Raw genomic sequence first — 14,458 nt, 5'->3', positions numbered from 1 at the left:
GTTAATTAGTGGTAGGGATGAGCATTTGGATCGGGGAACCGGCTGGAACCGATACCGGAACCGGAGCCCGATGGAACCGGTCGGGCCAGGACCGGGACGATATTTTTGTGGATTTTTGGAACCGGAACCGGACCCGGTAGAACCGGCAAAAACCGGAACCGGATGTTGTTATTTCTCGATGACCGGTTCCAACATTGAAAACACGGCAAGAACCGGTAGAACCGGCGGTCTGGTTCGGTTCTTAATTTCGGCCAACTTTGGTTTCTGGTCCGGTTCGGGCCGGGTCAGTTCCTTTGCTCATCCCTAGTTAGTGAAAATGTACAAAAATTAAAAAAGAGAAGGAAAATTTTAAAAGTTTTAAAGTGGGGTTCTTGATAGGTTTATCTAAAAAAACCTCAAGTTTCTTCTTATAATCAAAACAGTGGTGATATTATTGTTAATAATACGGAGTGCGGTGGAGATCAAAACGGAAGTTGTTAAAGTCCTATTATGATCCACAATGTTACAAAAAATATTTAATGGGTTGATAATGATAGCTATTAAGAACGATATATTTGAGAATATTGATTATGAAAAGTTGGTGACCAACTCTACTTCTAAAAATAATAGGAGAGTCTCGCGATTCATATAAATATTTAAGATTGAATATCATATTATTATGTTTTTGTTTTGATTGTTTTTATAACATTTATAGAGTTGTCGATGTTTTAACAAAATTTGCTTATATATAACCGGTTATATTTAAGGGTCCATTTTTATTTTTCGCAACCCTTAAAATCACTGAGACACTTTGCTCCATACACAAAATTATAACCCTCAATTATTCACCCACCACCACCCATTGTATTTTAAAGAACCGTTCAACACGATAAGTCCCTCCGGTGGATTTGGAAATCCAGGTGCGACAGAATATTTAAGGGATCTAGGACTTCAGCTGCAATGGTGGTAGATAGTATAAAATATGTTGTATTCACTTGGTTGAAGTATAGAAAAGATAAGCTCTCATACGTCTGGGCTGAATGGTGTCATTGTCTGTTTTCATGTTTGTAAACTTTCTTATTTTGTTCCCCTGTCTAGCTACTTGTTAGACTTTGGTGGGTTTCTATTTATGATATTTATTTGCCGGTTCCAAAAAAAAAAAAAAAAAAAAAACTTTGCCTTCGAAGATGAGTATCTTTAATGCCATCGATTTGTAATCGGTTATGTTCGAACCAAATAAATCAAATAGAAAGTTCTTTTATTGCTCATGAAAACTAAGAAGACAGTCAAACAAAATTCCTACAATTCAATATGTACGCTCTCCCAAAGTCACAAGACTTTAATAACACCCCCTCCCTCTACCTACAATAATGTTTAACCCTAATGATCTATACATATATTTAGGTTTCCAAAATCAACCATAATTCAATAGCTTGATGACCACCCCTTATAAACTTATGAAACTAATTAATAATAATAAATAACATGTAATTAATAATAATAAAAGATAACTATCAACTACTACATAAAACTAAGCCACGGCAATTACAAAGTTGTACCCAAACAACCTTTGGTTAATAATTTGTATTAAGCGTACAAATTACTGAGATATTTATCTCTATATACCAACAATTTAATATTAATTGATATACATCACAAATGACATTTATACATCGGATGACAACAATATTGAGTAGTTGCTTTCAGGACCTGGGCATTTAAGTACCAAGGATTCTAGCAAACTTTAGTACCAAATACCAAAGTTTCAATAGCAACTTGCAAAAGAAATTCCCAATGTATGCATATATAGTCCTCCTTCAAGTTCAAGATATGTACTTACAATTCTAAGAAATCGCTATCGCTACGAGGAGTGGGACCCACTTACCTCCGTCATTCACTAACGACATCTATTTCAGAGACTAAAAACATGACAAAATAATCGACACATAAATTATTTATAAAAAAGTGAACCAAAATGATGCATTATTTTCCTACTTTATCATCACCACGATAGAGGTGTAGGTGTGGGTACATTCTATGCATTTTGTTTCTCTTTTTAGTTAATTTTAACTTCAATATATTTCCTTATTTTGATTAAAAACAACATAAAATATAATGCCCTTATAGGAAGTATTCTCATAACATCGGTGGAGAATATGGGTGTATTGTCTATGGTAAAGTGGGTAAGAACAAGAAGACAAGTAATATGCTTCTTTTGACCCAATTGGTGGTATCTTATTGGCCAATGCACATTTGTAAAAAAAGGTGTTTAATGCAATTATGGTCAAGTTGATACTTCCTTGGAGAGGGTTTTGCCACGCCAAAGGGTAAGGGTCCCTTGTCTTTAATGAACATTGCCCACATCCTAATTAATGTTTTATGACTTTATTTATCCTTCAACTTGATTTTTCTCCAAATTTCACATAGCTCCCATAACTAACAAAAAGACCACATTTCACCCCTAATGCTTTTCTAACCTTTCACTTTTGTGAGATGTCTTGTTTACCCTTGTCATTACTCACAACAATATGGAGTCTAAAGGAGAGGAAATTAATCAAATCTAGAAAGAATTGAGAAAAATATATATAATTTTGATTTTAGCCTTACTCTAACAACCCAATCTTAACTTAACATAAGTGGAATCAATGTGTAACAATTAAAACCTTAAACTAGACTGTTACAAGTTACAAGAAATCCAATTTAGTTGAATGTTACCAAATCCCAAAAAAATCGTCATAGAAACACCACACACGTGTAAGCTTTCGTTTAATGACATGAAAGAATTGTTTATTCTCCAAAACATTAAATATGCATTTCATAAATTTGTTACAATAAATGTAAACACTTTTCAAACAAGACATGCAAGAGTTGCCTATTTTCCAAAAAATTGTGATCACTCATATTAGCTCTTGCACGTAGCAAGAACGTTCGTACCAAGCCATAAGACCAATCATGGATTTATAATCAAAGTTTGCTAAAGATTTAAATATTTTGATAGTTGTTAATAATGACTTATGTTTATGCCGAGTAGTCTATAAAGTTAAATAAAACTAATATATTAAATCGGTTATAAAAATATAATTGATAATCTATATGTGTTTAAATATACAACTACAAAAATATAAAAGTCGACATCTTTATATCTATTTGGTTTTTAATATATTATGGATATAAGATCCATGAAATTAGTTGGTGGAACAAATTGATGGTCAAAAGTTGCAATGAACAGCCACCACAAATGTAATCAAATTCTTTTGCTTAGGCGCACATTGGGCTCATTGAACCGAAATGGGCTTAGATTTGGCCCAGTTAACGCAAGGACCGTTTAAATTAAAATTCCCAGTTAAGGCTTGGTTTGGTTTGTAGCGTTTTTTTTTTTTTTTTTTTTTTTTTGTTACTTTTAATTTTTTATCTTAACGACTATATGACTGTTTGAGGCTATATTTGGCACGTTTTTTATAATTTTCCCCTCTAGTATGTGCACATTTGGTTGAGTTGGTTTCAATACAACTTGAAAAAGTTTTCTAATTTTTTCGGCAAATTTCTTGTTCCTGACTTTTATATTTCGTAAGTTCAAAGATGAAGTTTGTGTGTCCTCAAACTACCTATGTAGTGGCTAGACAACACCCATTTGGGAATTTCTTCAACTTGAATGTGAGATTAACAATGTCGATAATGATATACTAGAAGAAGTCATACAAGGTTTATCAATGCCCATGCCGATTAAGATAAAAGTGAAGACAAAACCAATAGCATTCAAGATGGAGATGATGAAAATAGCCTAAGGTTTTTACAAATATTTTTTATATATTTTTTGTACTTAATAATCAAATAAAACATATACTATTGTTTAAATGGGGTAAAAAATCTATAAAATTATTTTTACTAGTTTTTTTCTAAGTATAAAAATCAGTTAAGGAAATGTCCAACCTTGGAGTTAACGAGGCCCCATTATACAGGTTTTTGGGACCAAAATCGGTTAAGGCTAAGGACCGGTCATCGTACATTGAGTAAAGGCCCAAGACTAAGTATACTCTAAGGCTATGTTTGGCAGACTAGCTGAAAAACTAATTGATAGCTGAAAAACTAGATGATAACTGAAAAGCTAGCTGACAAAAAATAATGTTTAGTAAAAACTAGCTGATAAGCTAGCTGAAGGATAGACATAAAAGGACATTTAGAATAATACGTTTTTTGTAATTAATTAAGGGTATATTTGAGAAATTTTTAAAAAGCTACTCAAATTAGCTTTTTAAAAAGCTAGCTTATCAGCTACTATTTGGCTTGACAAACATGACAATTTAAAAAAGCTCGAAAAATAAATTAGTTTACCAGCTAGCTGTGACGCGTCAAACACAACATAAAGGTCCGTTTTGTGCACCTACACCTCTATTTATGGTAATTGTTTATATCGTATGTTTAGATCAAACAAAGTCACCACTTTCTTTAAACTTGAAATGGAAGCAACTTTAAATTCATGTTTGTCATTCTTGAAGGACTAATCAGCTTCAAACTTTGTTTGATGTGATCTAGGTAAGGTTTTCTTTAGTACAAAATTTATTGAACTGTTTGACGAGCAAGGCAGCTTATGTTGTAATATCAGTGAATTCATTTTATCAAACTCTTCATCAACCCTAGATTCACCGTCGTTCATCAAATCAAGTACTTCAATGGTGGTTTCCTTGTTCTTTGACACAAGAGCAACATAAAACAAAAAAGTTGAAAGCTCCTAAAAGCTCAAATAGTTTTTTGTTCAAAATAAAAGTTTATAGTTTGTACTTTCAAACAAAGTTTTTTTTGTCTTTAATTCGAGTTTTTCCTTAAAATCTAAAAACCACAAGCTCTCAAAAGTTAATGGTTGAACATTTACCCTTAGACTTTTGGTGCAAAGCTAGAGGTTTGTCAATGCAGCCAACACATGCTTATGGAATGAATATATATATATATATATATATATATATATATATATATATATATATATATATATATATATATATATATATATATATATATAATAGAAATGTCAACAAACACCCATCCCATCCGATGTACATTCATTCATTTTTATGGTCGTTTAATAGGGTCAACCGATTGAGTTTCGGATAAGTCTGGTTTTACTTATAAAAAAAATTGACCCTAAAGCCAATCCTATTATGGTTCGGCTTAGTCGGGTTATGGTAGTGGCAGTTAGACAGATTGAAATATGAAATAAATAATATTTGTTCATTTTAACAAATAACTTACATAATAAATTGCAAATTTAGTCCATGTGGTATTCCAAAAAGTACAGTTTTAAAATATCATGCATATTTGATCCCTTAAAAATTTAAATACACTTAAAAATACTATTTTTAATTGCTGATTTTATTTCCATATTTTATTATTTACTTGAATATTTTATAATTTAAAAAAAAAAAAAAAAAACCCTATCCCGCCCACATATTCTCTTTTAATAAACTAACATTATCTTCTCTCTCTTCTCTTTCCTATTAGAGCACCACCGCCACCCGAAAAAATCTCGTCGGAACGCCACCGACAATGAGTCGCCCTTATCTGTCAAACCATCACCATCTCCACGCACTGTTGTACGCAGTCGCCCCTTTCACCAGACCACCACCTTAATGCCATTTGTTCTTCTCAACCTTCACCGAAGCTTCCTTCACCACTAAACCCTAACATCGTCGGAACCTACGCTAGCTAGGGTTTTCTAGTTCAAGGGTTAGGGTTCTCAAATCGGAGTGGGCGTTGCTATAATCATCTCTCTATTTCTTTCTCCGACGAAGTTGATCTAAGGTTTCCAGATATGTGTTTGAGTCGAACATGAACTTGGAAAACCCTAACCCTAGTGCCCTATCACTGATTAGATAGGTTTATATATATATATATATATATATATATATATATATATATATGTCTTCTCTGACAGTGGTGGCTGTGTTGACAACGGTGCCAACTTCGTCTAGTGGTCGCAGCTTCTTGTGTAGATGAAGATCGGTTTGTTGAAGATGGTGGTGGTGGTTTTTGGAGAGAGGTGGGAGGGGTGTGGTATATTTTTTCGCCCGACGAACAGATGGCATGAAGGTTGTGGTCCAACAGATAGGGGCGGCTCCAGCGAGATTTTTCTGTCGGTGGTGGTGTTCCAGCAGGATGGAGAAGAGAAATAGAAGATGGGTTGGAATAATAAAAGAGAAAGGAGCGTGTGGGATATGTTATCAGGGGTTTTCTTTTACATGTATAGAACCTAGAGTGTAAAGTGTTAAAATGCTTGAACTTTTTTCATCGAGTTTATATATATGGAACGCATATGCGCTTCACAAAGTGGTACAAATTACAGATAATTTTGGCATACTGTTGACTTGAACAATAAGAATGGATGGTTAATAGAAAATGAGGAACAAAAGAATATTGATTAGTATATTCAAAAAATTTACGAATTTAAACTATATATCATCTCACACTTTTTCCCCAGCTACTTGAGAAATCAATACAACGCTTTTCGTTCTTACAACATAGAAAATTTTTAAGCCAGCTTAAAAAATGTAGATAGCAGTGCCAGTGATTACTCTCTGTGAACAGTAGCTCTTGACAAGTCTACTGAGAGTTTGCCACGTGAAAACAAAAAAGAAATTGGGTTTATTTTTCCGCCTTGCATTTGCGTCAGTGCATGTATGAGAAAGGTTACGTTAGTGCAAAGGTAAAGCAAATCCATGTAATTCAATGTAAATAAATATAATGAAAAGTCAAAAAAGAGTGTCCATATATATTCAGTTTGAAAAGTAGGTGAAACCAACAACTTGTATATGGTTAGATAGATTAAAAGAAAACAAGACCATAATAATAACACCATTCATACTGCTTGCTGCAAATGCATATTAATTAAGTTTCTTTTATCTTGAGGCACCAACATTATATAATTACTATTTTCTGGACAAATCAAATCAATCACACTCACTGGGCTTAGTTGGTTGATGCTTATTATGTACAACACACCATATCCATATCCTCTCTCCACTTGAGACTTGTTCTTCTTCTTCTGGAACAGGGTCCTCCTCCTCTCATTCTCATTACTTGCTATAACCCTATAACAAATAACCCAAACAAACAAACATAATTATTAATTATTAATAGAAAGAAATCAAACAATTAGAATAAATGACAATGACCTACCTGCTGGTTTCTGGAAGCCCTGTTTCAGAAGGTTTTCAATCTTTCAACAATAACACAATCCATTCCATCCGGAATTCCACATTAAGCAAGCTCAGAATCAGCCAACAAGTCAGTCAAGTCACATCTCTTCCTCTCCTTAATTAAATCCCAAATGTTCTGTTGTTATACAGATCACCCGAACTTGGCATCCGGAACTTTGTATCTTCATAACCATAACCAGAAGAATAATACTTGTTGAATCCCAATCTCTCATTCCTCAGAAGCTCCGCCATTGCAATATCATTCCCATTCCCATTCCCATTCCCAACTTCATTCCATCCATCCCAATGCCCATTAGACATCCTCGGCTGTTGGAATCCACCCTGCTGATAACTGGATCGGTTATTGTTCTGTTCTAGAATTCTTGAAGGAACTCCATAACCATCTCCCCCTAGGCCTAGGCCTAGCTCACTAAATCTCTGGTTTTGGTTTTGGTTTTGGTTTTGGTTTTGGTTTTGAGTTTGGTGTGTGAAAGAAGATCTTTGCATTAAAAGTCTAAGCCTGTTATCGTTTTCATAAGAAGCAACAGCATGTTGTGAAGGGAAGTTTGATGATGATCTCATCATGTCAACTCTACTACCACCAATAGCTAAAATTGCAGGATCCATCAACTCAAGCTCACCACCGTTATATACAGGAGCCGCTGCTGCTTGATGCTGATGCATTTTTCTAATTATAGAACTACTCTCAAACATATGATTCCCTGCAATAAAAATAAATATATAAAATATATATATGTACAGGAGAAAGATAAAAGAATATATGGTAACATACCAGATAAGTTATCATATGTCTGTTCTATCCTCTCATTAAAGGTGAACCCTGGAGGTGGTGCTCTGCTGGGCCCCATAAATCCAGGAGGTGCAGAGATTTGAGATCTTGAAACTGCAGTTTTATTTTTCCCACACAAAAAAATAAAACATATATTATAAGCAGAGGGAATCAATCATACATGATAGAGTGATTAGAGTCTAGAGACATTACCTGAAATCTTATTGGAAGAATAATTGCCAGCACTACGATTGTCAGATTCCTCAAAATTAAAAGCAGAGAAACCATTCTCATCTGTGTTGCTGACAAAATCACGCTTCATGTTCATGTTCTGATGATTGAGATTTTGACCAAAATCATTAAAACTTTGTGTAAAATTGAAATTGGATCCTTGATCCTCCTCTCTTGCAAATGAGAACCTTGACTGATTGCAATTTTGTGTTTTTCTTGAAGAGCCAGATCTTTCTTGTTTATCACTGTTGTTGCCTAATAATTTAGCCAAGTTCTGAGGTGAAGTTAATGACTCGTCCCAAGGGTCAAAGTCCATTGACAGAATATTAGATATTATACTGTTTTCTCCTAAATCTATTGAACCATTATTATTATTATTATTATTATTACTAATATGGTGGTCCCTCTTTGCTGTAGTATCATCAAATATTCCAATTTGCTTATTAATGTAAGAATGCCCATTAGACCCTTCAAAAAAGGAATTGACATCTCCATTGGAAGAATGCCCATTGGCTACTGGCATATTTATGGTATTCAAAAGGGAACCTCCTCTATCAAGGTTTTGACTCCCAAATGGAGAATAAGAATTCTGATTCAAATGGGATGATTGAGGGACATTCTGTATATAGCTTGTATGTGTAACAACTTCTGGATCCCTCAGCCTCTGATCATTAAAAGATAACAAATCCGCTTCTGCTTCTGCTTCACTAACTACAACTTCTTCTTCTTCTACATTATTCTGAAAATCTGGTTCTGCTTCTGGTTCTAAACAAGACACTTGTCTTTTATTGTCCATGGTGGGATTGGGATTGGGATTGGTATTGGTATTGGTACCCTTCTTTGGTTTATTTGAAGTGAAAGGTTGTACATGTACAAGTTTTTCATCTTCACATGGTTGTAATCCTAATTCATGATTCCTACCAATGCTGAGTGATGATAACTTCTGGATTCCTCCTTCATCAGAAACAACATCCTTGTCCTTGTCAGGGGCAGTTTCGGAAGATTGCATTGAATCGTTTTTATCATTTGGTGCAGCTGTACAAAGATGACTGTTTATGGTTGAGGTAGCAGATTCCGGATGATGATGATGATGTTGCAGCTTACTTTCTTCACTGTGATTCTTTAGTATCCCATTGGAATGTGATGAGGGGCTCACTACTGCTGTTGAAAATGACAGCGTAGTAGTAGTAGTAGTAGTAGTAGTAGTAGTACAGGTGTCCACCTTTTGCTTTAAAGTTCCATTAGAACTCACTGCATTTGCAGCAAGAGGTTGGCTATTTGAAGCATGTGTTCCCCTGTGTAAGTAAGTAAGCACATGAATCAGTAGATATTCAAAAGAATTATAATTTTTTTCATTAGAAAAGACAAACATACCATGAGGCTGCTGCAGGAAGAGCTACAGATCTCCCAGAACTGCTATTTGGTGGGGAAACTTTCATGCTGTTGGTTGTATCCTGTTTGTGAGAACAAGTCAAAGTCAATGTCCATAGATAGATTTCTGCAAAATAAGAAAAAGGTTGACATGGAGTATCTTACATTTGTAGGAGTTTTACTAATAGGTTTCGCCCATGAAGAAGTGGTGTTATTAGAGTAATCATCTGCTGCAGGTGGTAAAAAATTCCCTGATCGCCTTTGTATATCATTTGTAATACCAGTAACTTGCTGAACTCTACCCCTTTAAAAACCACTAAGCAAGTTAATTTAGGGGCAATAAATATTTACTTCAACTAACATAAAAAGCCATATGCATCAAGAGACTGATCTAAACCTTGTATATTCTGATATTATTTCATCTTTAGTGAAGCTATCCTCTTGTGATCCAAACTCATGCAAATACAAGCAATCAGGATTGGTGCAAGGCTGTAACAACAAAATTAAATTGCTCTCAATCAAAATACAGCTAAAAAGTGAAAAAAAAAAATTAGTGTAAAGCAATAAAGTAATAAAAATCAACTCATTTGCATATCATACCATGTTTCTAAGCCATGCATGACAATACTTTGTGGTCCCAAAACAGGCTCTGCAACAAAATTCCAGTTTAATAACTAAAATAATAGACAAAAGAAGAAAAAAAATCACTTTTCAGGTCATGTTATTGGGTTCTAACCTCAAAGGTCTACCCTCCAAAACAAACCCATGTACTGATTGTATGCTTCGAACAGCTTCATCCTCCTTTGAGTAAGTAATATATCTGAAAATTATAAATATAAATATGATAGATACAGAAGTTAGTCATGAATTGGGGAAAACATGCAATATGTGAAGAAAGATGGAAAATCTAATCTCACAGTATTAGCATGATACCTGAAACGTGCCTTCAGTAACTAACGGTAACTAAGATGTTAATAGACACATTTCCAAATAATGAAACATATCAACTGATTACAATGTTCATGTGAGTATAAAGAATTGAACTTACACACTACAAGTATTGTTTGCAAAATGTTGAATGGAACCAGCTGCTGTTCGAGATATAGAAACCTTCAGCACCTTCCCATACTGACCAAAATATTCTTTTCGCTGCAGAAGCTGCATTGTAGAACATGGATAGGGTTAAAACTCAAGAAGAGTAAGTCAATGTTGACTTTGTAGTAGGAAAGTAAGAAAGAGTAATTAGTAAGAGAGAATGAGATAGAGAAATACATCTTCATCTGCTAAATTAAGAGGTAGTCCCACAATGTAGACAAGGTTCCTTTGAATAACCCTCACACTACTAAGCTGCTTTCTACCTTCAGAAGTTTTGGTTTTTCCCTTCAGTGACTTTTGTTTCTTTTCCACACTCATTTCAGATACCAATCTGGTAAAACAATGAGAAGTCCAAGATAATGAGTATAATAAATAAAAAAAGTCAACAACTTTTATTGTAACATATGTCAAAGCACCAAACCTTTCACACTTTGATGCTGTCCCAACTATTTTTTCCTTGTTATAAGGGGTGCGACATGCTGGGCACCTCCCTTCTGTATCATCCTTCTCAGCCATATCCATAATGTGGTGCCAACACCAAACACAAATCTGCAATATGATGCTTCTTTAATGTTATTAACAAGTCATGTAAACAGTTACTAGCTTTCACATGAGCAATCAATTGCATGGAGAGTTCTTAGAATAAGTTACTCTGACGATTTAAGCAAAAAAAAAAAGGTAACTTGTGCAACAGATAGCATTTAGAAAGAATTTGAACCATACATCATAGCCACATTTGCAAGGCCTCAGCTGCTGATCTGTCAAATCCATCTCTTCAGCACAAAGTGGGCAAGTCTTTTCTCCTTCATCACTCATGGTTGCCTTAACAAGAAACACATACAACTTAGTACAAAAAGAAGTGTAAATAACATAAGACCCAATTTTAACAGGAGATGAACATGTATGGGAACAATATGCAGATTTACTTTTTAGATGAAGAGAATCTGCTCAGTAATATGAGCACAAACATAAACTAAATAACTGTTGCATTCGGAATATAAGTACACGTGCATCTTTGAAGAATAAAAGTTTCTCTTGGTTATCATTAAGCCTAGATCAGGCACACTTGATCCCCAAAATTGCTCGGTCAATAAAAGTTTCAGCACAAAGAAAGATATTTTATTCTATTCAGCTGCCAACTGCATATATTGCCTTCACATTGATTGAGATTTTTAAGAAATCATTAAAGGCAAAAACAAAACTAAACACAAAATATTGGAAAAATAGGGATACGACAGAAAGGAGAATACTCGCTAGCTATTACCCTAAATCAAATCCATAAAACCCTATTCATCGGTAAATCTACCACTGATTCGATGAAAATTATTCAATTGACCGAAGAATCACTAAGTAACATCCACCAAAAACTAAATCAAATCGGAGAACTCTAATAAATCAAATCTTTTGAACATGCCTAAATCCACAACTAATTTTGCATCGAATAAACTATTATAAAGCTGCAAAAGATACCTAGATATAGCATCTATGTCAACTCATCGTAACATAAGCATATATTACAATCGAAAACATTAAACTACAACAAAAAACGAACGATTAATAAGACGGTCATACAAATAGAAAAATTAGGGATCTTTCAATCAAAACAAGAAAAAACGAAAAAACAACAAAGATCCAATAAAACATCAATCAATAGATGAATTGAGATCAAAAGACTTACAGTAGGCCGATGGATCAACGAAAGAGGGAGAGTAGATGGAGAAGCGAAGAGGATGAGAGAGAAAGAGAGAGCCACAAAGCCTAATTGGGAACGAGAGAGAGAAAGAGAGAGGCGATCGTCTACGGATGTGTTTTAAGCTTTCGCTGTATTTGTGCGTCTGATTTTCTATCATTCGTATAATGTCGATTTAAATATTTAGCTGATTGATTTTTGCCCTTAGATTTGGACATAATTACGAGGTGGGCTGTGTTATGTGTGTCCCATTTTTTGTCGAACATGATGGGAGCTTTGGGTTGGATATGAATTGAACGTGGATAAACCTAAATTTTAAAGTTTTATTTCAAAAAAATTGACTTTAAAAAATAAAGGATAAAGATATCTTGTATAAGTTTACAGTGGAATCTTTTATTTCATTACTAATAAAAAGTTTTATGATAGATTTTCAACATGTGCTTTTTAAAATAAGGGTTAATGTCATCAACCAAGTATCAGTTTTTGTTTTAAAAGGTCCTTTAATTATTTCTTTTGCATTCTAGGGACATAAGTCGATATTAACATGTTTATTTAGTCACTTAACCTTTTATAGGAGGTTATTTCAGGCTAACAAAGAGAATATGTCGTGTTGGAGCTTAGTGGTTTTTCAGATTGGGAGCAAGTTGGTTGGTGGTTGTCGAGGCCAACAAAATTAATAACCCTAATTATTACACACTAAAATAGTGTATAGTGGTAAAGGTATCGAATCCACGGGGATTGGTTCAATTTAATAACTCTATGAAAAATCTCTTTGTAAAAATACTTGGAAAATGACAATAAATTAAAACTGGGGGTTTTGGTGTTTTGAAATACTTGAAACAAACTAGAATTAACTAAGATTTAAATAGACAATTTCAACAAAAATAAGAGTTTGATGTAAAATCAAAAAGAGAAGGATGGTTGACTTAAGGTTCCTCACTTTGACTTTTGATGAACATATCATTAGAATCAAATGGTGCAATACTTGTTTTAAACCCTTAATTTGGCTATAGTAATCCAAGGAGCTTGAGATTACCTAGACTTTTCTTAATTGTTGAAATGGTTAGAGAAGCTCATAACAATTTCCTTAGTTAAAGTCACTAATTCCATTAAACATGTAATTAGTGAAAGTCAACTAGCATTAAGAACCAAAAAAATCACCAAATCCAAGAGGGGTCAAATGCTTTCACCACCATATTGGAGAAAATGTTTTTATGATTGTGTGAAGTAAAACTAACACAAGAATCACTTGTTGCTTGCTAATTTGAAGATCCTTTACTTAATCAAGAAATTAGCCAACTAATCACCACAAACACATTTAAACTCATGAATAAAAACATGCAAGTAATGATAAGATGTTAAAACACAAAACATTTTCATAAAGATTCAAACACAAATTCATGGATTCTTCAATATTCAACAAAAGTTCAAAGGATTCAACAAAAGTCAACCAAGATTAGTTTAGCCAAGCATGACTAAACTCAAGGAAACAAAGTTAGTTAAGATTGTACCAAACATTTAGCAAGAATTAAGAGATGAAATGGTGAAGTTCTTGAGGGTTCTTGGCCTTCAAAAAATGCTCCAAACTCCAGAGAGAAAGTATCAAAATTGGACCTCCAAGATTATGCTAAAGAGGCACACCAACCTTCCCAATATAGAGCTCTAAGTAAAATCCTGAAATTGCCCTTGTCAGGAATCCACGCGGGCCGCGGGGAATCTTACGCGGGCCGCGTGACTTCGACGGAAATTTTTGGGCTTCTTCAAGTCTTGGGCCCCCACAGCTAATCAATTGGCCCAGTTCGAGTCCAGTCAGCTTCTAGCCCATTTTTCTTCACTATTTCTTCAACTTGAGCCCAATTTGTCTCTCCACATCACTCAAAATTTCCGCAAACTCCCCAAACATCGATCTTGCACACTCAAGAATTCTCCCGTGTCTTTCAAATTTAAAGTTCAACACTTCCACTCCTTCAAGCATGAAATCCCCATTTCTCTTCAAGTCCAATCGCCTCCCAAAAATCCTGCTCTGCTAGCCTCCAAAAAATCTGCAATAATGCTCAAGAAACTAGAAAGTACCCGAAATGGTCATAAAAATAACAAAAAGGAAAATATGCATGG

The 14,458-nt window shown here is 34.3% G+C and overlaps 1 protein-coding gene across 1 annotated transcript; it reads right to left on the bottom strand.

Annotated features, from left to right (window-relative positions):
* Window positions 1–6,712: 6,712 nt before the first annotated feature.
* On the bottom strand, window positions 6,713–12,506 carry LOC145137181 (uncharacterized). The gene is made up of 14 exons (XM_079071319.1): window positions 12,332–12,506; window positions 11,377–11,475; window positions 11,075–11,202; window positions 10,831–10,984; window positions 10,607–10,716; window positions 10,295–10,378; window positions 10,159–10,207; window positions 9,956–10,047; window positions 9,724–9,862; window positions 9,562–9,641; window positions 8,170–9,482; window positions 7,960–8,070; window positions 7,147–7,888; window positions 6,713–7,058 (listed from the first exon to the last, which is right to left on the bottom strand). Exons 2-13 carry the CDS (start codon window positions 11,467–11,469, stop codon window positions 7,287–7,289), a joined length of 2,955 nt encoding a protein of 984 aa, XP_078927445.1. The 5' UTR covers window positions 11,470–11,475; window positions 12,332–12,506; the 3' UTR covers window positions 6,713–7,058; window positions 7,147–7,286.
* Window positions 12,507–14,458: the final 1,952 nt, after the last annotated feature.

The sequence above is a fragment of the Lactuca virosa genome, chromosome 9 (genome assembly GCF_052849685.1).
Source record: "Lactuca virosa cultivar CGN04683 chromosome 9, Lactuca_virosa_CGN04683_v6, whole genome shotgun sequence".
Lineage (NCBI taxonomy): Eukaryota > Viridiplantae > Streptophyta > Magnoliopsida > Asterales > Asteraceae > Lactuca > Lactuca virosa.
This window is presented reverse-complemented; position numbering and strand designations above follow the sequence as displayed.